Source organism: Electrophorus electricus, chromosome 12 (assembly GCF_041902795.1).
Source record: "Electrophorus electricus isolate QZ-2024a chromosome 12, ASM4190279v1, whole genome shotgun sequence".
NCBI lineage: Eukaryota > Metazoa > Chordata > Actinopteri > Gymnotiformes > Gymnotidae > Electrophorus > Electrophorus electricus.
Window position 1 is genome coordinate 10,335,427 of NC_137508.1, and position 23,720 is coordinate 10,359,146.

At 39.1% G+C, this 23,720-nt stretch overlaps 2 protein-coding genes across 5 annotated transcripts; one reads left to right on the forward strand and one right to left on the reverse strand.

Annotated features, from left to right (window-relative positions):
• Window positions 1–67: 67 nt before the first annotated feature.
• slf2 (SMC5/6 complex localization factor 2) lies at window positions 68–14,024 on the reverse strand. Of its 3 annotated transcripts, none has more exons than XM_035531845.2 (21): window positions 13,870–14,012; window positions 12,376–12,466; window positions 11,535–11,953; window positions 10,993–11,223; window positions 10,291–10,324; window positions 9,205–10,037; window positions 8,704–8,783; window positions 8,495–8,599; window positions 8,237–8,404; window positions 7,919–8,021; window positions 7,615–7,702; window positions 7,390–7,531; window positions 7,187–7,274; window positions 6,810–6,986; window positions 5,984–6,078; window positions 5,807–5,894; window positions 3,460–3,579; window positions 3,196–3,273; window positions 2,456–2,542; window positions 2,293–2,361; window positions 68–1,755 (listed from the first exon to the last, which is right to left on the reverse strand). In XM_035531845.2, exons 2-21 carry the CDS (start codon window positions 12,410–12,412, stop codon window positions 1,258–1,260), a joined length of 3,540 nt encoding a protein of 1,179 aa, XP_035387738.1. In that variant the 5' UTR covers window positions 12,413–12,466; window positions 13,870–14,012; the 3' UTR covers window positions 68–1,257. The 3 variants fall into 3 exon arrangements, with proteins under 3 accessions (XP_035387738.1, XP_035387737.1, XP_035387739.1); XM_035531844.2 differs by having other exon boundaries at window positions 9,205–10,040; XM_035531846.2 differs by lacking the exon at window positions 12,376–12,466 and having other exon boundaries at window positions 9,205–10,040; window positions 13,870–14,024.
• A 2,164-nt stretch (window positions 14,025–16,188) lies between these two features.
• cpxm1a (carboxypeptidase X (M14 family), member 1a) lies at window positions 16,189–23,176 on the forward strand. Of its 2 annotated transcripts, XM_027023527.3 has the most exons (11): window positions 16,189–16,323; window positions 16,490–16,574; window positions 16,710–16,860; window positions 17,090–17,178; window positions 17,273–17,396; window positions 18,089–18,285; window positions 18,527–18,706; window positions 21,388–21,682; window positions 21,812–21,951; window positions 22,026–22,128; window positions 22,266–23,176. In XM_027023527.3, the coding sequence occupies exons 2-11, from the start codon at window positions 16,554–16,556 to the stop codon at window positions 22,574–22,576; spliced, it is 1,611 nt and encodes a 536-aa protein (XP_026879328.2). In that variant the 5' UTR covers window positions 16,189–16,323; window positions 16,490–16,553; the 3' UTR covers window positions 22,577–23,176. The 2 variants fall into 2 exon arrangements, with proteins under 2 accessions (XP_026879328.2, XP_081580443.1); XM_081724317.1 differs by having other exon boundaries at window positions 16,203–16,574.
• The last annotated feature ends 544 nt before the right edge of the window (window positions 23,177–23,720 follow it).

The window sequence follows — 23,720 nt, forward strand, 5'->3', positions numbered from 1 at the left end:
GAACGCAGGTTAATAAAGGTTATTTTGTGTGCATAAAATTCTGTTACACTTTTATCATGAATCAGCATTTAATTTAATGTTTATTTTTATTTATTTAGTTTGAATATTTGATTACAACCCCCCAGACAAGTAACAATTACCCACATTACCCGTAACAAAACACTAGATGCGGTTTTCAAATACAAAATTGCTGGAAAAAATCCCAAATTCTAAAAGAGAATCACAGAAAAGAGCACTTCTTATTAAGTCACCCTTACATATTACATTACAAAAATGCAAAAAATTGTAAAACCTCATATCTTAAACAGTGGCTTCACAAATTTTAAAAAAGCAGAACAAGTATACACTTCTGTCAACATTTGCTAAAATATGAACAAAGAGTATCAATTAACAAAACATTGATTTCTAAATGTGGAAAAAGTGCTTCATTATGTACTTTCATGTCAATCATGTTCTTTATGATGATAATTTGTCTATATGTATTTTGAGTTGGTTTTTTTTTTTGATGAACAGTATACAATCTGTTTTCTTTTGCAAAGTAGGAGTGTTGCATGGATTCAAACAACAGGTCTAACAGTAAGTAAAATCATGGCAGCAACCGAGAAATCCATGCTGATACGTATGTTTACCACTAAAGAAACTAAAAGAGCAGATCAGTGAACATTTAACTGAACATTGCTTTAGATATTAGATAGCAGCTTAAAGAGAAGGAATCCTGAGCCTGGCAGACAAGTGTGCATTCTACCTTTAACAAACCCAGCATGGTTTCATGAAAAAAGACACATACACCTGGATGGTAGGAATCAGTGCCATGCTTAGTAAAAGTGATCCCTCCCAATGAAGTATACTGGGTGAAGGAGAAGCCCTTCTAAAGCTTGTTAAGGCAATGCAGTGCATCATGCTTGCTATACAAAAGGTGCTAAGGAACAAGGGCCCTTTCACGCTACACAATCTACAAACGTTCTGTGACTGTCACAGCTTCCACACTACGAATTCCTCATAACCAAACAGTTATGTCTTGATACTGGAAATTATGAATGTAATGCATTACACTACTCAAAATAATGAATATGGTTCATTGGTTATTTGGAAGATGTGAGAAATTCACTGACTCTCCCAGGGATCTCCTGAATTCCTACTGAATATCCCTGGACCAACAAGAACAATGAAAACTATGTAGTGTGTAAAGACCCTTAAATTGGAATAAAAATGCCTTGATGTGGGTAAACGAGCCATTCTTCTCAAGGCTGCATTTGTCTAATTTGCATCCTCTAAAATCCCCATTTCCTGCGACTCCTCAGGTCCTCCCTCAACAGAATCTACATCTCTTTCCAGAGACTCTTCATCTTTAAGAAGCTCATCTTCTATTTGAAACAGTTCGTCATCTACATCCTCCATTAACTCGTCAAGACTTCCTCCCAGGAGATCTTCATCTACAGGTGTCTTATGCCCCTCTTTCACTCCATTTTCATCATCCAGCATCACCATACATTCATCCTCTTTTATGTCTCCCCGTACTTCATCCATTTCTCCTTTCTCCTCGTCAAGTTCTCCAGCACTTTCTTCTTGCTCTTCCGTACTCTCCATCAGCACTTCATCCTCCTCTCCCCACTGCTCCTCTGACTCGTCATTCTCAGAATCTCCACTTTGAGACTCCTCTGTGGTCTCCTGCTTCAGACCCTCCGTGAGCTCTCTCTCTTGATTAATGGGCACTTCATCCTCAGGAAGAGGTTTCCAGTAATCATACAGCTTCCCCTGAGTTAAAAAAGAAAAGCAAACATGTACATCAACACCCAATGCCTGAGGACATGTTTATTCGAAAGTTTCAAAGTATCAACTATTCCTTCAAGCTTATAAGAGATTCAGTATTCTACAGTTATCAGAACAGTTATTCTTGCTGTCAAGATCTCCAAAATAACTTCTGTATCTGAGAAACTTGTATTTTACTGAAATCAAGTGGCAGAAGCCTGACTGACAACCATACTCCAATGACAGCCAGCACTTTCATGCCAGAGCAGATATGTATAATGATCATTACAATTAAATACAATTAAATAAAATTGAATTCAGTCTTTCTTCTCTCTCAGAAGTAGTGCTTACACAGTTAAGCAGTGAAAAGACATAAAAAGACCTGGGATGATGAGGTATCCTGCAAATTGTGTGTACTGGAATGCATACACTAGTTACTTATATACTGTACATACAACAAACCATCATTCAAGAATTCAGGTGTCATATCTTGAAGGACATAAGACATGAAATACACTAATAGTCCCATAAGGAAATCCATACCTCTTGGGGTCTTGATCTTTGGAGGAGCACTTGCCATCGGGTATATATTCTGGCAACAAAGTCTTTCACCTGAAATGAGTGAACAGGAATTTGTGTTTGTTTATTAATGGTTTAAAGATGTTTTCATCAAGAAAATTAGGTCAATTAAGGGGATATGCTGTACCTTACTCCTGTAAAGCATTTTTTCACTTTCCCTGATGTCACACTTAATGTGTTTCTCCAGTTCTGCAGATAGCAGCTGCAGCTCATTCTGAATAACACAGCCAGATAGGAATATATAAATACTTAAATAAAGTGACTATAAAGGGATCTCTGTGTGCCCCAGACAGTCCTCATTATTCATACTACAGTAGCTTCACACTTATATTAACTACACAAATTCTGTTAGAGAACAAATTGACTCAAAAATATATTCACGTTTATGAGAACAAGACAAAGCTTCAATGGTATGCCCTCCATCCAAAAAGGCTAATACTGAAGGAGGCTACTGTATCTTTTACAATGTCAGAAGACAAGCTTTAACTGTTCAGAATTTACAGATCAGTAATGTCTTTGTGTCCATATGAGCAGAGCTGCCATTTCACTATGGCACATAAAACTGACAGACTTTATATTCCAGAGGACATTCTTAGCAGGCCTATTTAAAACCCATGATATGGGTTCTCTTTCAGCCACTAGCCACCAATCTCTCATGCATCTTTGCTTCCAATAAATACATCACTCATAAAAGACTGCAGTTCACACAAGCACCATTTCAGGGGGTTTTTCTTCTAAATTGGGCTGTTAGTGTGATAGCAGTACCAAATAGAGAGTACAGCTGTCTATGTTGACAGAAACATTCTCTGGCTCTTTACACACTTATACACATGCAAAAAGAATATTTAACAATGTTGTGACACTTACTCTCTGGGCTGATGGTAAAAACTCAAAATTGGAGGCTTCATTGGTCAAAGCCAAAAGGCTATAGCAGAGGTAATATGCCTAGAGAAATAGAAGCATTTCATGAATATTGAAACTATACCAAAACCTTTATGAAGTTAAACCAAATTTTGTCATTTCAAGGTAAGTATATAAAATGTATAACATATAGGTTGACTCAAATTACCAGGACAGATTATATCTGCAGGTGAAATAATGCAAATAATGACCCATGAACTTTCTGTTCACCTGTTGGTCTGGAGTGGTGGTGCAGTCCTCGACATCCTGCTGTTCTTTTTTTGCTGCCATGATTCCCTTCAGTAGGGTGGAGGGTCGCATACGAGGTAGGTAACATCTCAGAGCAGACAACTGAGAGCAAAATATATGAAGGAATGTCACATCTAACAAACAGATGAAAAGGGCTTAGCATCTTTTTAACATCTATTGAACATCTTGATTTATAGATTCAAAGTGCCATGTATGGGAGTCACAAAACTGGGCCAAATCCAATTTTCTGATCAAATCAGATTTTTAACGTTAGGCTGTTTACAATATCCTTTTAAGGTGACCTATATCTGACATTAGTCTGAACCAAAAGGTTTGGTAGTAACACGCTACATTTACTTAAGTAACCTTTTGAAAAATTGTACATTTAAGATATTTAAGTTTCTTTAAACATTTTTAACATTTAAGTTTCTTTAAAAAAGGGTTCTTTATACTCTTACTTGAGTACATTTGCGAAGTCAAAAATGTACTTTTACTCTGTTATATTAGTCACCGTTCCTTCCATTAAATTTTGAAATTATTTTTACATTTTGTACATTTTGCCACAACCTGTCAAGTGTAGGAGGGTTAGTGATCACCAAGTGCCACCGCTTTAGTTAGACAACTGGACACTAGACCAACATAATGAATAGAAAACAGGCACATTTTCTGACATGGGGTACAAATGATTACATTTATGACATTAGCTCACAATATATCCTTTTCTTTAAGGCTCACATATCTGTGTGTGAAATTGGTTCTCTATCCTAACATGCATTATTGATATGAAAGTAAAGTTTGGTCCAAGATCAATGATATGCTAAGAAAAAATGACTAGCTAGCTACGAAGCCACAAGCAGCAGAAAAACTAATGCAGCAGCTGAACCGACCTCATGCAGTCCTGAACCAGGAGTGCAGGAATGCATGCCCTATCTTAAGGAATATTATCAAGATTGTAAAAATTAGAAAGGTTTCAAGTTTATAAAAATTAAGGTTTTTATATTCTGATTTGTTTTCGACCACATACATACACAGTTATCTAGCTAGCCAGCTGGTCTGACTAATTGGTCACCTAATTGTAATGCAAGTATAACAAAAAGTAAAATGTCCAGTAAGTGACCTTGGGCAAGAACATGGAATATACCCAGAAATTGTACTAATCATAAAATGATCACCAAACCCAATGTGATGCTTGTGACTTATGTTATATACACAATATTAGCTGATATGAAAAACTTAATGTAGCTTAAACATAACATGAACTAAGCAGGACAAAGACCCAAACAAAACAGCTGTTAAGTGTTTTTGTACACTGAATCCAAATATGTTTTCAGAATTTCTCCAACAACCATAGTTTTTGTGTTCCATTATATTTACATCTACTTGTATAGCATTTAGCAGACATGATCTACCAAATTGCTTTTAGCGGTCTACTAAGAACAAATAATTTAGAACAAATTACACTCAGATACCATTATGTATAGTAGGCCATTCGAAATCAGTACCAAACGTGGAGGCCCTGTGTTGGTAATGGACTCTGAAGAAGGATGTTCAAAATTCACATATTTTAAGTGTAAAAGCCTTATTATGAATAAGTAATGTAAACTTATTGTAAAATTCACTTAAAAACATGCCTTAGATTTGAATTCAGTGGAAAAACTGATTGCCCATTGTTATTAAATAAGTTACATGAGAAGACGGAGCGGCTGCGATGAGTGCCTTCAAATTTTGCTTGTACACATACAACACCCCAAATATTAATGAGGTCCATTAACTGACTGTCCTGTCACTGAAATTTTTCCTCGTTGTCATCCAACTTTCCTTCCTGCCTGGCAGCATAAAATTATCATGAATGTTGAGTTGGCTTAATGTAAAAGTTGCATGAATTCCAGTCTGGCAGATCAGAGTTGCATTGCTACATATGGGGTATGTATTGGATTTCAGTACCACATATGAAAGTGATCCAAATCAGAACTGAAAATATGAGATTTCAGTGTGTGTTTTGCTGTTTACACCGTTATCCAAATGACAAATCTGCGTCACATATGGAGGAAAAGATTGGATTTGGGCCACTTTTACCTGCTGTTTGAACGTAGCCAAAGTAAACTATGGTTAACTCCTTTTCTGTTTGCACAAAAAATTCAAAAATGTTTTACAAAGACGTATTCTGCAAATAAATTTCTTAGAAACATGTATTTTTGAATGACTACCATTTACAACTTTACACCAACAGTGTTAAAACATTATGAATTTGTACCCACACACTAATTTTTTTAAAAAGATCACTGTAATACAAAATATATAACACCCAGATAAAAATTTTTCCTCTCACCTCAAATTCTGTAGATGACGGTAAGTAAGTGCATCTGTGGTTTAACAGTTTAGAGATGACTGACACACTGAGATGTCTCCTCAATTGTCTTCCCAGTAACAAAGGGGTAAAAATTGCACAATCAATATTTTCACTTCATAAATATAATAATAAGCAGCATACAAACACTTCACTCACTTTCCCCGTCTCTCATGTGGCAGGAGCTGCACCAGCCTTCTGAGGTTGTGGTGATCGTCAGTCAGATCAGTAATGGCCTGGCAAAGTTGAGGTAACTGCAAACCCACAGCAGGAGAACAGTTAGTGGAAATGCACAAACTTAACTACTGACTCTTTACTTGTTCTTTGCACAATTGTCTTGTTCTCTGGACAGTTGTCACATTCTTCTATTAGTATATGTTTTTACAGAAAGGGCACATGATTTCTGAATAATTTGTATATATAAATCAGCGCATATATACAAGTTTATGCAGCATTCACTCATGTTTGCATAAATAGTATTAACAAGGGAATGTAACATTATAAATGTTTATTAAAGCATCCAGATGACACATGCCTTTTGGTAAAACAAGGTCTCTCATGAAATACCAACATATACATGGGCCAGAACTTCAGGACAATCAGTCAGCTGACTTTAAAGTTGGAACAGCATTGTGAGTAATGGCAGGTTACTTGGAAATCACTACAAAATATGTCAGCCTATTAGGTACAGCTATAGAATAGGCTGGCCCAATATAGTGAGCACTCACAATGTAACTACCTCTACAATATGACATTGAAAATGCTGTCTGTAGGTATACTCAAAGCTGCTCTGCTGCAGTTTTACTCTTTTCTAAATGATACTTTTAAGGCCCAGTTTACTGGATATGGATTAAGCCTAGTTTTGGACAAAACTGCAGTGTCAGCAATATATGCCCATTCTTTATAGTAGGGGTTTAAGCTTAACCTGGGTCTGGGAAAGTGGCCTCAAGTGTTACTAGTGTGCATGGGTGGGTGCATTTCTAACCATTGTTTCCCAGTTTGTCATGTTGTTGAGTATGTGTTGCAGCAGGCAGCTTATGTCTCCAGTGGGGAACAGCTGTAAACTGGTCTCCAAACTGACTCTACACACCACAGTCACCAGCAGCAGGAGCTCCTCATCAGTGTATGCCCTTGGACACAAGGCGGCACACAGGGCCAGGTACTACACATCCGCAAACGCACATATGCACACAGATGCAGACACACACAAACATGCACACGCACAGACAGACACAACGACACAAACAAAAAGTCAACAACAGAAAGTAAAAAAACAAGAATATGTGCATTTGAGTAACTTATCAAGCTTTAGTCAGCATGCTGAAGACATGCGTTATAGCTCTTTTCTGAAATAAAGGCTACCTTGATAATGTTTTCAAAGTTGTGCTCCGGAAATGAGTCGCGTTTATTCTCAGTTCTTGCACCATCTGGATGAATTTGTATACTCTCTCTAGCAAGGCACATTTAATTAATTAATAACACAGATACAACTACTTCCAATTATTTAGAGATGTTGAGACTGATCCTACTCAATATGTTGTGGGGGACATGAAGTCAGTACTCACAGCAGATCTCCCTCAGTGAAAGGGGGCTGTGGAGCATCCAGAGGAAACAGACTGACAAATGGCACACCCATGTTGAGGAAGACCAGCCCAATGTCCTGTATGCTGGGCACCCACACCTCAAACATCTTACTGCTTTTCTCCACTACAACATATGAACAGCAGTGGCTGTGAGCAAGCCCTTTAGTAACACAACTCAGAGCATTAGTGAGTCTAATCACAGTATACCTATTTGCTGAGCAGCAGTTAAGGCGATAGTCGTCATGGCTTGCAGAATCTGTGCACATGCAATGCCGTGTGGGTGGACTGACATCATCTGCCATTTAATTCACAAGAGTTACTGTTATTAAAAAGAATGAACCACCACACAATTTCAACAAACAGCAAAACACATACGAGCCAACATAATAGCCCATTCATAACAGGTGACAAGAGTACGGTGATATTTGCATAAAGTTGTGGAGTGAGTATAAGAGTTTTTGACAGTGCAAGGTTCATGTGACTGTGTCTGAATGCCAGGCGGCAGAGGTACCTGGAACAACCAGCGTGTGACCTGTGAATGGCAAGGCGAGGAGCAGTAGGCTCTCCTCAGCAAGCCTGCACTGAGTAGCAGCAGAACCTGCTCTGGATGTGCCCTGCACAGGCACAAACCAACCTTGAGCACCCACATCACCCAATTTCCATGTAGCTACCATGTACAGGCCAAAAGTGCACCCCCCCCCCCCCTCATAACCACAGGCCAAAATGTGGAGCAAAAATGAAGCTACATAATAGGTTGTCCTATTACAAAACATGACAAATTGTCCATGTCCCTCATGTGTAGGCCTGTAGTGACCAGTTACTGACTTACTGCAGCAGGGTCTGCTGGGCTCGGTTGGTTGGGGTCACACCAATCTGTCTTAGGTCCAGACTCTGGTGGTTGAAGATTCGGCCAAAGTTGGCTAATGTGAAGATGTCCTCTCCGGGGTGGAGGTCTCTGATTGCGCATGAGGGAACTGAGAATCTATCTAAGAATTGCCTGTGGCAAAGCAAAGAAGGGACAAATGACCATTTGGAACTCCCAGAAACTCTCTGATACCTTTAAATGTGCAAAGGGCAGCTAAAATACCTTTGCTCATGTGAAAGTGCATCTTCTAAATTTTCATTCTCTTCCTCCAGTTTTAACAGGTCTTCTTTACAAGCCTCAAGCAACTGCATTTCAAGCTCTTTTGACCTATAAATTATAATTAACAATTTATAACTTACCTATTATGATAACATTTTTAGAAAAGTTAGAATATTAAAAAATACCAACAAATAACTTGATTTCTGACTCACTTCTGATCCTGTTTTTTCTCTATTAGCATCTGTTCCAGTGTGTTCTTGTAACTTGTAGGTTTTTTTTTCACATCCTCTGCCTAATAGAAAAGGAATAAGAAATAGATGTAGATCAAACAACTATCATGTTTTTACTCATGGGAGTATAGTATACAGGATATTTCTGTACTATGCTGATTGGCTAGTTACATTGTGATAAGAGTAAAGGAATATGGAAATCTTTATTAATGCTTGCTGTTTTAGTTTAATATGCTTAAATGTACTCAAATCAGAAATGTGCATCAGTTTTTTTCATTAACAATTTTCTCCACTAGTACAGGTAAATAATTCTAAACTGCATACAAAAATTGTTTGAATTTGACTTTTTAAGCCATTTGTGTGTGACTACAGGGAGTGCCAAAGATTCAAACATTCATGTAAACATGTAAATATTTATGTTAAAAGCAGTTTTGACTGCTATGTAATCCCTAGTGTATAGTTCAGAGACTGAATTGCTCTTACAGGGGCTTTAGGAAGTGGCGTGCTGGGCTCAGAGAACGCCCCCTTCTCAGGTGTGGCAGGGACATGGGCGCTGCGTTCCAGGATCTCTTGCAGGGAGAGCAGCTTCTCCTCCTCACTACTGTTGCTGCTACTAAGGCTCAGAGAACAAGTATCCAGCCCTAAACCTCTCTCATCTACCAGCTCCAAATCTAGAGGGTCCTTCCACACCAGGGCTCTCTTCTCTGCTGTGTCCTGCTTTACAGTCACGGAGCACAGGCTAGCTCTGGAGGTGGTCTTCTTTTCTTCATCCACATCACCCCTCGATGACTCTGTGAGTTCTGGAAAGCCAGGTACTGTTGGTTTTAATTTATAGGGAAAGAGGCTGGTCTTATCCTCATCCATAAGACTTGACAGGGAACTTGTGTGTGAGGAGGCAGGTGAATGTCCTTCATTATTGCAATTTTGGCTAGTCTTGCTGGAAGTTGAGGGGAAAAGGTCAGAGGTGAGTGGGTTATTTATGGAGCATCTGCTTTCAATAGATGTTTCTATTCCCTTCTTCAAGTGATCTTTTCTGAGGACTTCTGTGGTCCTTGTCACTGTCTGGGGTTTACAACTCTCAGACCTTGGCTCTCTGCTCGGCTCTTTAAAGGATAAACGTTCCGGGATTGGAGAGTATTTATGCCCAACAGGTGCAGAACTTGTTCTCAGGCAGACCCGTTTTATGTACTGTGGGGACAAGCTGGAACTAGGAGAATTTAGGATGAGCCGATTATTCTCCTCACACAATCTCTCTGTCTCACTAGTTCTTTCTGTGCTGCCTTCTCTTTGTCTCTTCAGGGACCGAGATCTGCCTCCTACTGGCAATAAAGAAAAATACAAAAACAAGATCAGCTAAAATATTTATAACATCTAGATGATGTTAATGATGCTATACATGTAGCTAGCACTCATTATCTTTTTTAAATGTATTTATTTTAAATTTCATTTCACCATATATTACCTATAGACTAAACTATACTTTATATACATAAACAGCAAGTCCTGTAGCATTGCTTGGTCAGACAGTAAGTACTGTATGTTTTCTACAGAAGGAAAGTACCATTATACCTGGTGTAGTTGCCTGGCAGGGTATGCCTTCTCCCTGTAACAAAAGTGGTGAAAAAAGTTAGCAGATCATTACAAATATTACAAACTTTGCTTGTACACTACGTGTGCTTAAGCATCAAATGTAATAAAACAAATTAGTCAAGGTAACGCTAATAAAAAACAGATTTCAGTAAATAATCAGTGATTGCCTAAATTGCTGCTTTTCAATTTCATTCTAGGGGAAACACTTACTGCTCATTTTAGTGTCTTCCACTCACACACCTGACCAAACTCAAGTCCTTGATGAGCCGAGTTCAATCGGGTGAATGAGAGCAAGACTGGAACTCTATTAACAGAAATAACTGAAAACCACTTCTCCAAATAATGACCAATATCACTGAGCTTTAATCACTTGTGTAAATACATATTGTGAAGAGGGATGTTTTAGGTATATGATAATGGTTTCCCCCAGTGTAATAAATTATAATTATGAAAAATTCCTTACATCTTGAACAGTAAGCAAAGACCATTTCATAATTCATAATATTGTCTTAAATATATGAATACAGCCCAGTCAAAACTGCACTATATTAGATTTTGCCTTCAACATGTCATTACCACATACAAATGTTAGTATTTCAGGGACTACAGTATTAAATAGAAATGATCTAAACATAAAATATAATTTATTTTTTTACAGCCTTGCTCAGAAGCAGCTCTCACCCTGTGTGAAGAAACAGGACTGAAAATAGGTGTGCTGCGATCGCCATTAAGCTGCTTGTCCATCTTCCCAGTAGCCTGCAGGTCCCACTTCTCCATACTGGTGCCAGGGATTCTGGTTTCACTCTGGGGGACTGATGAACTGTGGCTGTCATTAACAGGTCTGGAAATAGATGTCTTAGACTCACAAGCTCTCTGGTGCTGAGGACTCTGTGAGAGCATAACCTTTCCAACCTAGAAATCAAAGATCAGACAATCACCAGTACTTTCATTGATTATATACATCTTCATAATAGATGGAAATAAATGAATAAATGTAATTAAAAAGCAAAAAAAAAAAAAAAAAAAAGACTGCTTATCTATACTGACAAAACATTTTAAACAATGACAGTCCTATTACAACATACATTTAGTGATCTTGAGTTGGCTAAATGAATAGTCTTTACTGAAATCAAAACAAAGCTATTTTTCTGTGTAATACAAAAAGGCAAAGTGTAACACTCAGGGACAACAGTATCTTAATCTCTGTAAACACATCTAATTACCTTCAGATTCTCATTCAGCTGCTTACACAGCGCAAGGGAGAAGTCTCTTTCATGGCTATAAGACCTGCCTGGAGCATCTTTTTTAGCAGCACTGTGCAGTGACCCATCCTCACTGGATTGATTTCTCCTGTTGCTGAGTTGCGGTTTTCTCCTGAGAGTATTATGACTGGACAGTGCATCCTGGCCTCCTTTGGAGCACTTTTTAGAGCCCGAAGAAGTGGCTACAGCTGATGTACTCCTCTGCTCCGGCACAGAGCGCTTAATAGGCAGCATAAGTTTTGATGGTGGGTTCATGTTATGCAGCGTGCATGCAAGCTTCTGGTGAGTCTCCTGAGAAGAGCAGTGCACCACCAGGTTAGTAGTAGTGGCGTCATCAGCACTGTAGCGTCGAGAAACACCAAGTGGAATGATGTCTTTCACTAGAAAAGAAAAAAAAGAGGAAGTTAAATGTGCTCCATATGCACAAGCCAATTCAATCACCATGCCACTCTTTCCAACATGCAAATACAAGGCACCGAACAAAAAAGTCTGACAGACAGCAAGACTGGAATGCTTTGATTTGCTTTAAGTTGCTGAGCTCTGAGATGTCTCCAGCACCAAACATGCAGGCCTAAGCAAAGTGTGACCATAAGGTCAGAGGCAGAGATCTGATGCACAGCAAGACACAGCACAAAGTCCCAATAATCAACATACCAAAGCTGCTTCAGTTAGTTTATAAAGCAAGATAAACAAAGGCCGAAGATATACTGAACGTCCTTCAGCAGTAAAGGTGCAAAAGGCAGCAAATTAATGAATAAATTAATCCTTCCAAGTCTCTGCAACACTTCTCAAAACTTCTCACCCATGGAGGTGATTTGTTGTTTGAGGTTACTTTTCATTTTACTGAAATGACGAAAGCAAAAACAGCTGTCCTTAGAAGTCTTCTAGGTCATCTGTATAAAATAAGAAGCATGTAGTCACACAGCTAGGTAAGGGGAAAATACATTAACTATTTTACAGTATGACATGGAGGGAAACAAAAACACACATTTTAGCCATATATTTTGCATTGGTTTTCATACACTATACTACCCTGCTTTGCCAGTGCAAAAAAGAAGAAATTTTAAAATTAATTTATATTAAGCATAACTAACCCTTGATTTAATGGTTAAGCATGTGAAGAGTTTTCATCAAAATAATAACAGTAATTCCTTTATTGCAGCAGTGCATCCATTTCCTAGATTTCTAGATGTAAACTTTGGCAAAGTTCTCTGTGGGCATAACCCTTTCATTGCTTTAATTACATTATGGATGCCCATTAGGATAGGTTAACTTTTCTGAAAATATACTCCAAATTCTATGTTAGATAATCCATGTCAACTAAGAAATCCATCTACAACAATGAAGATAAAAAACGGAGACACAGATTTAAGGTTTGTGAGTTGAGATATCAACTGTATATAATCAGCAAGGAAAAAGATTGAAGTGGCTTTAAATGTGCCATGGGACACGTGTTTTGCAGGCTGGTGTGGACAACTATTTAAAAGGAATCCAGCCAACGGGGCCAGCAGTTGAAAAAGTTCGCTGATGCAAGGCGTAAAAGGAGGCTGGTACAAATGGTACCTATTCAAGACAGCCTACTGACAGTCAAAATGAGTGCGCGAACACATCACAATAACTGTGGCTCAGTGCCCCGATCAACAGAAAGTGTCATATTATGAGAATGAGAGAATGGTCGCTACTCAAATAATGTCATGTCAGCGGTGGTCCCATGGACAGTTGCTTTAACAACAAAGAGCGTGGTAATCGACATAACGACATGATATCATTTAGGTAAAACTGTCATTTGTTGCGTTGGCAGCCATAAAGTTAGGAAACTTGGCACTTAGGAACAACGTCCGCTTTTAAGAGGTTATCGGTTTTAAAGATTTTATTTTATAAACTTAGTCTAGCTAGCTAGCTTGCACGCTACTTAATCGAATTAATGTTAGCCAGGTAGCTAACTTCCGCAGAAAACAGTAAAAGGGCGCTAGCAACCTAACCTAGCTAGTTAACTAGCTAGCCATGCAGCTAGGTTAGCTAATTTACCAGATATTGCAGCAAATAACAAGTAACGACATAGCTCAAGTTAGCTTTCTATATAAAATACTATATAAAGGACTAGGTCCCTGCAATGCCAGAAAACCCAGCTGCAGCTACCTACGTTGTAAATTAGTTAACTAACGCTAGCTAGATGAAAGTCTTTCTCTGGTTAGAGTAACACTAGCCGGGTTTCTTTTTGCTAGCTAGCTAGCTACCGTCCTGCTTTTCATTCACTAACAATGGAAACCAAGATTTAATGACAAAAGTTCCATACCTTCACCTTCACCTTCACCTTCACCACATTCTTAAACATTTACAGACAACAGCAATTATTTTCCAAACGTGTTGTAAATAATATCAGCGCTGTCTTTTCGATTAAAAAAAAGCCGCCATTTCCGAGTGGGAGGAGTAAACAAAAAAACAAAAACCTTTTTTGGTCTGTAAACGTCACTGGAGTTTTTCAAGATTGCGCCTCTTCTTTCAATCATGAAGAATATTATATTGCTTTTGAAACCGTACTAAAGGGCACTGTAACATTTCGTCGCCAGCTCAGAAAGAACTGCATTGCTCTTGAATTTATTTGTTAAGTAAAGCGATGATCACATATTGTACACAGAGTTTCTAGAGAAACGTTTCGGACAGATGTCCTTCATCAGTTGTGCAAGCAAAGTGCTTCTTTCTTAGGAAAGCTTATTTAAACGTTTATGAGGTAGCCTATTTTCGAGGTCATTTATCCTTTTATTCATATCTTGGTTAATTATTCAGTTTATGTATATTGGCAGAAGTCATTCTTCATCTGTACGCTATACATTTGTTCATATCGAGTAAGATATAAATAAAACAGACTAATCATTTTCTCGGATTTTCTCGAGTACATATATTTTTTCGGGTACGCTACAGATATTTTTGTAAATCATTAGGTCTACATTGTATTTCAGGCGCAGCACCTATTCTGTTGTCCCGCTAAATTGTAAATGCAGCTAAAGTAATCTTGGGGAACAGACCGATTAACAATGCTGAAAAACCACAAAGATCTGGATTAATTTATTGTCTATAACTCTAAATTGATTTTTGATCCTTTGTTTCCTACTCACATAGCATTTTGCCTAGGCTATTATACACATTACGGTAACAGCTGTATTATGTTACTGGGGAGTTCTTCTAGGGACAAGCTTTTAAATTCTTGTTTAACACAAAAGAAGGTTATTTGCCGCAGAGTCAAAATGTTTAGACAAGTTGTGGGCATTAGTCTGGCAGTTCTGGTGTACTTTGTAGATATCTCCGTACCATTTAAAAACGAAACAGTCGAAAGTAATGTGACTAATGCTGATACAAAATCAATTTTTATATCTTCTCGTAATCATTTTACAGATGATGGCACCGAGTTGGCCACTGTGGACAAGATAAAGACGCCCTGGAATGTCTCTGACACGCAAGACGTGGAAAGTGTAAAGACGAACGTGGAATATGCAACTAACCGGGGTAAACTAAAATCTTTTTGGGATAGGGATGGGGGGCATTGTGAACTGGTAAATGAACTCGAGAATAAAGTTTCAAAATGTAAATATCTAAGGTACAGTGTTCGCAAGTTATAACGCAAGCTTGTGTTTACATATCTGTTGACTGAACAGTTTATTTGTTGCATGTTTAAATCATGATGGTTTACAGATACAGAGGAACTTAGTTTCCAATCGATCGAGCTCAATAATTTGTCTGTTTCTAAGATATAAAGCGTATTGTTGTATACTAGTTTGGGCATAGATCAAGACAAATGCTTCTTTAGAAATTCCGTAAAAAGGCTTTCAGTCGCGGATGCACTTTCTGCAAATTCTGCAAATATCGCTAAACTACAAAAAGTTAACTACCTGATAATGAGACTGATCTGTAATGATTACCTGCTACATGTATAATCTGTGTGCGCACACCGCACAGTACAGTAACAATGTAGCAGTGAGATTCGAAAAAAGTTTCCAGAAATATTAACGCTACAGGAAGCAACATGGATGCATCCACATTGTGTTTGCAGTTTATTGTAAGGTTAGTTAGATAATTACATATTTAGGTTTATGGTGCATAAATGCTTCCAAGTTTAGAAAATTTTGACCTCTTAACAAATATTTTGAAGAAGAAAACCATTTGAAACTAAGTGATGAGTGATGTTCCTTCTTCAGCAATATTCTTTACATGAGAGACAAAATTCCAAATTGTGTATTACTTCACTGTAAGTAACCACATCCTTCGAGTTAATGATTAAGTGTTTTGCTCCTTTCTTATTTGATTATTCACTGTCTACTCCTTTGTCCCTCTTGCTTTCTCGCTCTCCCCTACAGACTGTCCTCCAGTGGGTTTAGAATCTCTGAGGGTATCTGATTATCAGCTACAAGCTTCCTCATCATTGAACATTGGCCTAGGCCCCCACCGAGGACGCCTTAACATACAGGCTAGTCAATGTTCTGGGGGTGTGATAGCCACTGATGTGATTAGCTGTGTGTGCGCTAGAGGATGGGAACTGCAATGTAGATGTATGTGCTCTTACACTGTTGTGTGTGTGTGTGTGTGTGTGTGGGGGGGGGGGGGGGGGGCTGTAGTCAGGTTTAGAAGACGGTGATGAGTATGATGGTGCGTGGTGTGCTGACCTGGAAGATCAGGAGCAGTGGTTGCAGCTGGATGCTCTGAGGGCAACACTCTTCACTGGGGTCATTCTTCAGGGCAGAAACTCCATCTGGCGGTTTGCATTCAGTCTAAATGCACTCTTGCAAAATACTTTCACAAGCCAGTTTTTTCTTTTTGTTTTGTTTTGTGTTTTTTTTTTGTAAAATAGAGTCTGAAAAAGGCATTTTTGTTGTTTTCTCTGCTTTGTATTTGTGTGGAATGTGTTTTTCATGTGCATGCAGCTTGGACTGGGTCAGTACTTATAAAGTGCAGTTCAGTAACGACTCAGTGATTTGGATTCCCTGTATGAATGGATCACAAGAGGCGGTGAGTTAAGTGGATATTTGTTGTAAACACTGGCAATCTGCTAGCATATATAACTAACACCATGGCCCGCTTGAGTGAGGCTTCCTTCTGTGCACTTACAGTATTGTAGGACTTATATAGTCTTTTCCTGTGTAGGTGTTTGTGGGGAATCAGGACCAGGAGACTCCAGTGTTGGCTCTGTTCCCTGAGCCCACAGTGGCCCAGTACATCCGCATCAATCCACAGAGCTGGTTCAAAAATGGGACTATCTGCCTTAGGGCCGAAATCCTGGGCTGCCCCCTATCAGGTACAACATTGTACTACTCCAGAAATGTTAGTCACAGATGAATCATCAAAGAAGTATTTAATGATAACATTTTTTAATGATATATATATATATATATATATATATATATATATATATATATATATATATATATATATATGTATATATATATATATATATATATATATATGTGTGTGTGTGTGTGTGTGTGTGTGTGTGTGTGTGTGTGTGTGTGCACAAACACACTTAGGTCCTGACCATGAATACAATTGGAAGTCAGAGAGGGGTTCTACAGACAAATTAGATTTCAGACACCATAATTACAATGAGATGAGAAAGGTGAGAGAGCTTTAATTAAGTCTTACTGATCTGATGTAATTGAGCCTTGAAAATGTGAACACAGATGAAATGAGATCTGTTGTTCCCTGTGTAGTTACTTAAGGCTGTGAACGATGAGTGCCCTGACATTACACGTATCTACACTATTGGAAAGAGTTACACTGGACTTAAACTCTATGTCATGGAGATTTCAGATAACCCAGGAAAACATGAACTGGGTAAGTGAGTTCTACAGAGATTTGCTCAGTTTTGGTCATTTTTATATATATAGGAAATAGATGGGCTGTAGTTTATAACTGTACACCTCAAGAAGTTTCAAATAAATAAATGAATGTTTCTCATAAATTGGGTGGTAAGCATATATATATAGGACATTTTGGAGAAGTACATTAGTTGTGCATGCAGTGTGCTTCTTGCTGTGCTGTGTGGTTTGGTCCAAATTGATTCTGAGATGCTGCATTGCACTGGGCCCAGGTGGCAACTATGCAAACTCTAAACAAACTACACATGCTTCCCCTGGTATCCAGAGACCAATTTTATGGTGTTTCTGTTAGAGAGGCCCAGTCCTGGGTCCTCCTGTGGACACTCATTTGATACAGATATTATGAAAGATATATATTCTTTGATTCAAAAGATTTCAATCATGCCTCATGCATAGTGTTTTTGTCATCATCTGTTTTTTATTACCACCACAGCCAGAGTATCAGATTAGCCCAAAAGAGAGGGAAAAAACTTTTAAGTTTTGTTTACAAACAAGAGAAGCTTTTTATGCTTTCTATGAAAGGCAAAAATATGAACAGCACAAATAAAAGTTTGAAACATTTTCAGAGCCATCCATCTGGTGGCCAGAATTCTGTTATGTTTCTTGTGCACGGGTGTGCCAGAGTTCTGCTATGTTTCCCTTGCATAGGTGAGCCAGAGTTTCGTTACGTTGCTGGGATGCATGGCAACGAGGCTCTTGGTCGGGAACTAATGCTTAACCTCATGCAGTACATCTGCCATGAGTACAAGCGAGACAATCAGCGAATAATGCAGCTGGTGAAGGACACGCGCATTCACCTCTTACCATCCATGAACCCTGACGGATATGAAGTAGCATATGAGAAGGTAAAATCAAATGAAAATATCGAGACTTACATAATGAAACTGAAAGTTTTAAAAGATGCTGAAATGAAATACTTATTGAAGGGTTCAAACTGTTACAGATTTGGAACTGCTGTGCACCAAACAGGCCAACATATTTTTGTAAAGTCCTCTAAGTTCAGTATGTATCTGTGAAAATGAGACAAAGGTCTTATACTCTCTAAAAAATGATGGTTTATGATAATGGTGGGTGGGTGTGTCTTAGGGTTCTGAGCTTTCTGGCTGGAGTCTAGGTCGCTACAGCTTTGAAGGCATTGACTTGAACCATAACTTCCCCGACCTCAACAACATCATGTGGGATGCTCAGGAGCTGGCGACAAACAAGAAGAGTGTCAGCAACCACTATATCCCTATGCCGGAGTACTACACCACTACTAATGCTACTGTACGTAGGACACACTCGTGCCATTTCTTGGTAACATAATGCATTTGATACCTGATAGTAATAGTAATCTCTAAGAAGAATAATTCAAATTTAAGGGACCAGATGGCTTTTCAATGTGGAAAATAAAAGTAAGTGTACATATACACAGGATAAGATGTTGAATATACTGTGCAATTAGAACACCATTAGAGCTTCACACAGTGCCCTGCTTATGCTCTTCACACCAGCCAACCACATCATCACAAGCGCTGCCCAGGGGTAATCAGGGAGGTACCTACCTTTATCAGTGTTTCACTGAATTAAGCCCACGACAACTCCAGGAGGCTCAACAGTGAGGTCTGGCATCCCAGCACTACCTCACTGCCACTAGTAAACACACCCACACCCCTTAAGCATTATGTCACAAGCAAACACAGCCCCACAGCAGTGGTGGCTCAGTGGTTAGGGTGCTTGGCTTGCGATTGGGTGGTTGCTGGTTTGAGCGCTGCTGCTGCCGAGTTGCAACTGTTGGACTCAAGGCCCTTAACCCGTAGTTGCTACTGTCTGGGTTGGGCTGCCTGGCAGTATCCTAGCCCACACCTGTTTATGCTGTGGCAGTCAGCAGTGGTATTCTGTACCTCTGTTCTACTGAGGATAATGATGATGGCCTTACCAATGAATAAGGCTGTACCCAGCTCCACCGGAACCTTTACTGCATGCTCAGTGCCACCAGTTCCACATAGATTTTACCTACAAGCATTCTCCAACATAAATCCATCCTGGCCTCCCTACTGACTAAAGCTGGCACCATCAGTGCCTGCTCCATGCCACTGGTTCCATCTGGATCTACCACTTTACACCATGACATGAAAACCTTAGTCACTCTGCCTTTATGGGGCATTACTCCAACCAGCCTGTGTTCTCCTTATCAACCATCACTGGCTAGCCCTTTCAGCTACTTACAACACAGCTACTCTAAATTATATTTATATTTATTTATTTATATAAATTTCCCACTCACCCTGCTCAAGGCAGTCTCTTTTTATTTCAAGCTTGGGTCCTCTACCAGAGGCCTGGGAGCTTGAGATAACGTGTAGAATCGTAGCTGTTTCCAGGACTGCAGTCTTCTAGATGGAGATCTCTAATGTTTTTTCCTGGGATCTACTGGAGCCATTCTCCCAGTTTGGGGGTCACAGACTGTAGTTATCATAGGAACCATGGTTGCCTTCACTTCCATATCTTTTCTAGCTCTTCTCTCAGCCCTTGGTATTTTTCAAGCTTTTTTTGTTTTCCTTGGTCCTGATGTTGCTATCACTTGTGATTGCTACAACTATCACTATGGACCTCTTATGCTCTTTGTCAATCACTACTTTGTCTGGTTGGTTAGCCATTACTATTTCATCAGTCTGGATCTGGAAGTCATAGCTATGGTCATTATCCACCACCTTTGGGGCATGTCTCACATTCACCTCTGAACTTCCAAAACTTTAATCCTTGATAGTGGCACTGATGCTCACTAATCCTTGCACCCCACCCCCTTTCTCTTAGTGTATAGTCTAGGAGTACTGGATTTCAGATGAAATCTTCTGTGAGGAGTTTCCTTGTTTTGGTTTCTATCTCCTCCTTTGGCCAGCTTATTATGCCAGTGGGGTGTCTGATGACTGGTGTTGATAGCCTGCATGCTGTTCTTCCCATTCAGATGACTTCTCAGGACTTACCTCTTTGTAAATATTTGGTTGTGGCTGCTTTCCTTGTGGCTTCCTCATGGTTCCCATTTGTCTGTGGGATTCCATGGTAATTGTACTTGTCCCCAAGATGTTGCCTTCTGGTAGTACAAATTTCCTCAGTTCTGACTACCTTTCCTCTCCTTGTAACCATCCAACCACACTTATCCAGTCCAAATGACATTCCGATGTTGTTACTGTATATTTTATATATATATATATACACACATATATATATATATATATATATATATATATATATATATATATATATATATATATATATATGTGTGTGTGTGTGTATGTATATATATGTATAATTTTATTCAATTGAGCAAAGTTATTGTAAATTTAAGTGCATGTTCTGTCACTGTGCTTAATTTTTTGTAAAGCAACTGCACTTCCAAATCCATTTGATATAAAGTAATTATGCTATATTTAATCATTACTTAAAATATCAAATGTAAAGTTATTTAGGCATATTCAGATTGTTACTGAGGTATTTATCATAAATTACAGGTTATGATTTTTTTTGTCCATATCCTACAGTCCTACTGGAGAATCAGGGGCAGGCATATCTTTAAAGAATGTGAGCATTTCCTGTCAGCGGAATCTCCCTGATCCAGGGCCCCCACAAAAAAAATAACACTGCAAGCAAAGTAATACACAGTGTGCTTGCTTACTCACATGCACACTCAAAATCATTTACTTGCTCTATGATATGAGAGTAAAAGTTTTTAAAGCATAGTTTTGGTTCAGTGAGGCATGCTGTGTTTATTGGGAAAGCACTGAATTGAACTCTAATATTAGACAAATTTGATTTAAGATCAGCCAAATGTTCATGGTTTAGTATCTCCTGTTTATTTACACATTACTGAAACCCTACATTTCTTAGTTTCATCTTTCTTTGTCTTTATGGAACTATTTAAATGTTTATTAGAATTAAAAGAATTAAAAGTTGTGTGTGTGTGTTTTAAGGTTGCTTCAGAGACACGAGCAGTAATAAGCTGGATGCAGGACATTCCATTTGTCCTGAGTGCAAACCTACATGGAGGGGAGTTGGTGGTTACATACCCCTTCGACTGCACACGTGACTGGATCCCACGTCAGGACACACCCACTGAAGATAATGACTTCTTTCGATGGTTGGCAGCTGTCTATGCTTCCGCCAATCTGGTAATGGCAAACCCTGATCGCAGAATCTGCCATTATGAAGACTTCCAGCAACACAAAAACATTATTAATGGAGCTGACTGGCACACTGTACCAGGAAGTGAGAACACACACTGCAAATAAACCAGCAATTATTCATATTGTTTATAGTTTGTTCTAGCATATTCATTTAGTTGTATTGTAATTGTGGCATTTGTCTCGCAATGATTTCATATTTCTATGGCTGTAGGTATGAATGACTTCAGTTATCTGCACACTAATTGTTTTGAAGTGACAGTAGAGTTGTCATGTGATAAGTTCCCTCATGCCAGCGAGCTTCCTACTGAATGGGAGAATAACAAGGAGTCTCTGATCCTTTACATGGAGCAGGTCAGTGCCCTGTGCATTTGGTCTCTGACCTTTGCATGATGCTGTGACCCCACTGCAACCTCTGCCTCTCACAGGTCCACAGAGGAATAAAAGGTGTGATCAGGGACAAAGACACTAAAGAAGGCATTGCTAATGGAATCATTAAAGTAGCAGGTCTGGATCATGACATTAGATCGGGTATGTACACTGGATATGCCCATATGACAAATTCCATGCATTGTATAAGCTATATTCTGGGGTATAAGTATTATGCAAGTAGGTTCTTGGGCTGAAAAGCACTCATATTTCCCCACTTGTTCCCTTGGCCTGTGCAGCTGCTGATGGCGATTACTGGCGCCTGCTGAACCCAGGTGAGTATAAGGTGATTGTGTGGGCGGAGGGCTATTTGCCCCTTGTCCGCCGCTGCTCGGTGGGCTCAGAAGCGCAGCCCACCATCTGCAACTTCAGCCTCACCAAAACCCCACGTGAGCGCATCAAGCAGATCCTGGCCAGGGGCAGTAAGATGCCCCGGGATGAGATGCTCCGGATACGTGCCTTGCGCATGCGCAAACTACGGGTGAGCACCAAGATTCTAAACCGCCGTAGAGAGGAGCAGCAACGTCATGCCAAGGCCAGGACGAAGTAACAGGTAGTGGGGTGTTCAGAGCGTTGAGAGAAGCCAGCCACTGCTCACACGGACAGAATGGACAGACACATGGATGCGATCGAGTGTGACCAAGAAGTGTTGGCTTATTCTTACCATACACACACTGCACAACTCACTGGACTGTAGATACTCTCATTTCTTACCACTGCTCCCTGGTGTAGCTGACCGTAGCCCCTAGGGTCAACATGCTTTAAAAATTACCTGGGTAAAAGAGTTCTGCTAGGCAGATTTTTAAAATGAGTTATAAAGTGTCTTGGTGTCACAATTAAGTTTGCCCATCCCTGCTCTGCACATACGGTCTACGCATGACCAGCTTTTAAACACTGAATGTTTTTACTGATATTGCAAATGTCTCATTCACTAGTAAACCTCTGAGAGTGTAACTGGCTTTCTACACACATTTCTGCATCAACTTATAGCAAAACATATTATTTACTCCAAGAAAATTCATCTGACACGTTGTCGTGATTTACTATATCCATCACCTTTATGTATTTGAATAGAAAACTCTAATGCCTGTAATAGTTAGATCTGAAATAAATCATATTGCAAAATCAAATAAGTTGATGAAAATAATCACTTACAAAAACAAAATCCACCTACTGCGGTAAGCCTAAAAGTGCCACCTAAAAAGACCTTTGTAAAGCACCTGGATATTTAAAGTCTGTTTATAGCTGATGAGGCAATTCAGTTCTGTGTGGAGCCAGAAAAAACTACTGTGCATAAGTACTCCAGTACTAGAAGTGCGAAACAGTTGTAAAGTGAATGGATAAATGGAGTTATTTCATCTTTGAAATCCTTAAGATGTACAAAGAGACTTCTCAAACAAAGAAGGACCTAAACGACAGATGTACTTTTTAAGTGCGATGAGAATGTTAGTTATATTTCATTGATTCAGAATAATAAACATTTGCAAATAACAATTGGTTCTGAGCAGAATACTAGATACTTGTTCTTTTGAGTATCAGAGAATTAGTAAAAGAGATAAAGCTGTGTGTACTAGCCTCAGACTTAACAGGAATAGTTTTTAACAGGAATTTTTTTTTTTTTGGGGGGGGGGGTGTCCTGGAATAATTCCTGCTCACACTACTCATGTTATGTGGGGTGGTGTCTCCACAAAGTT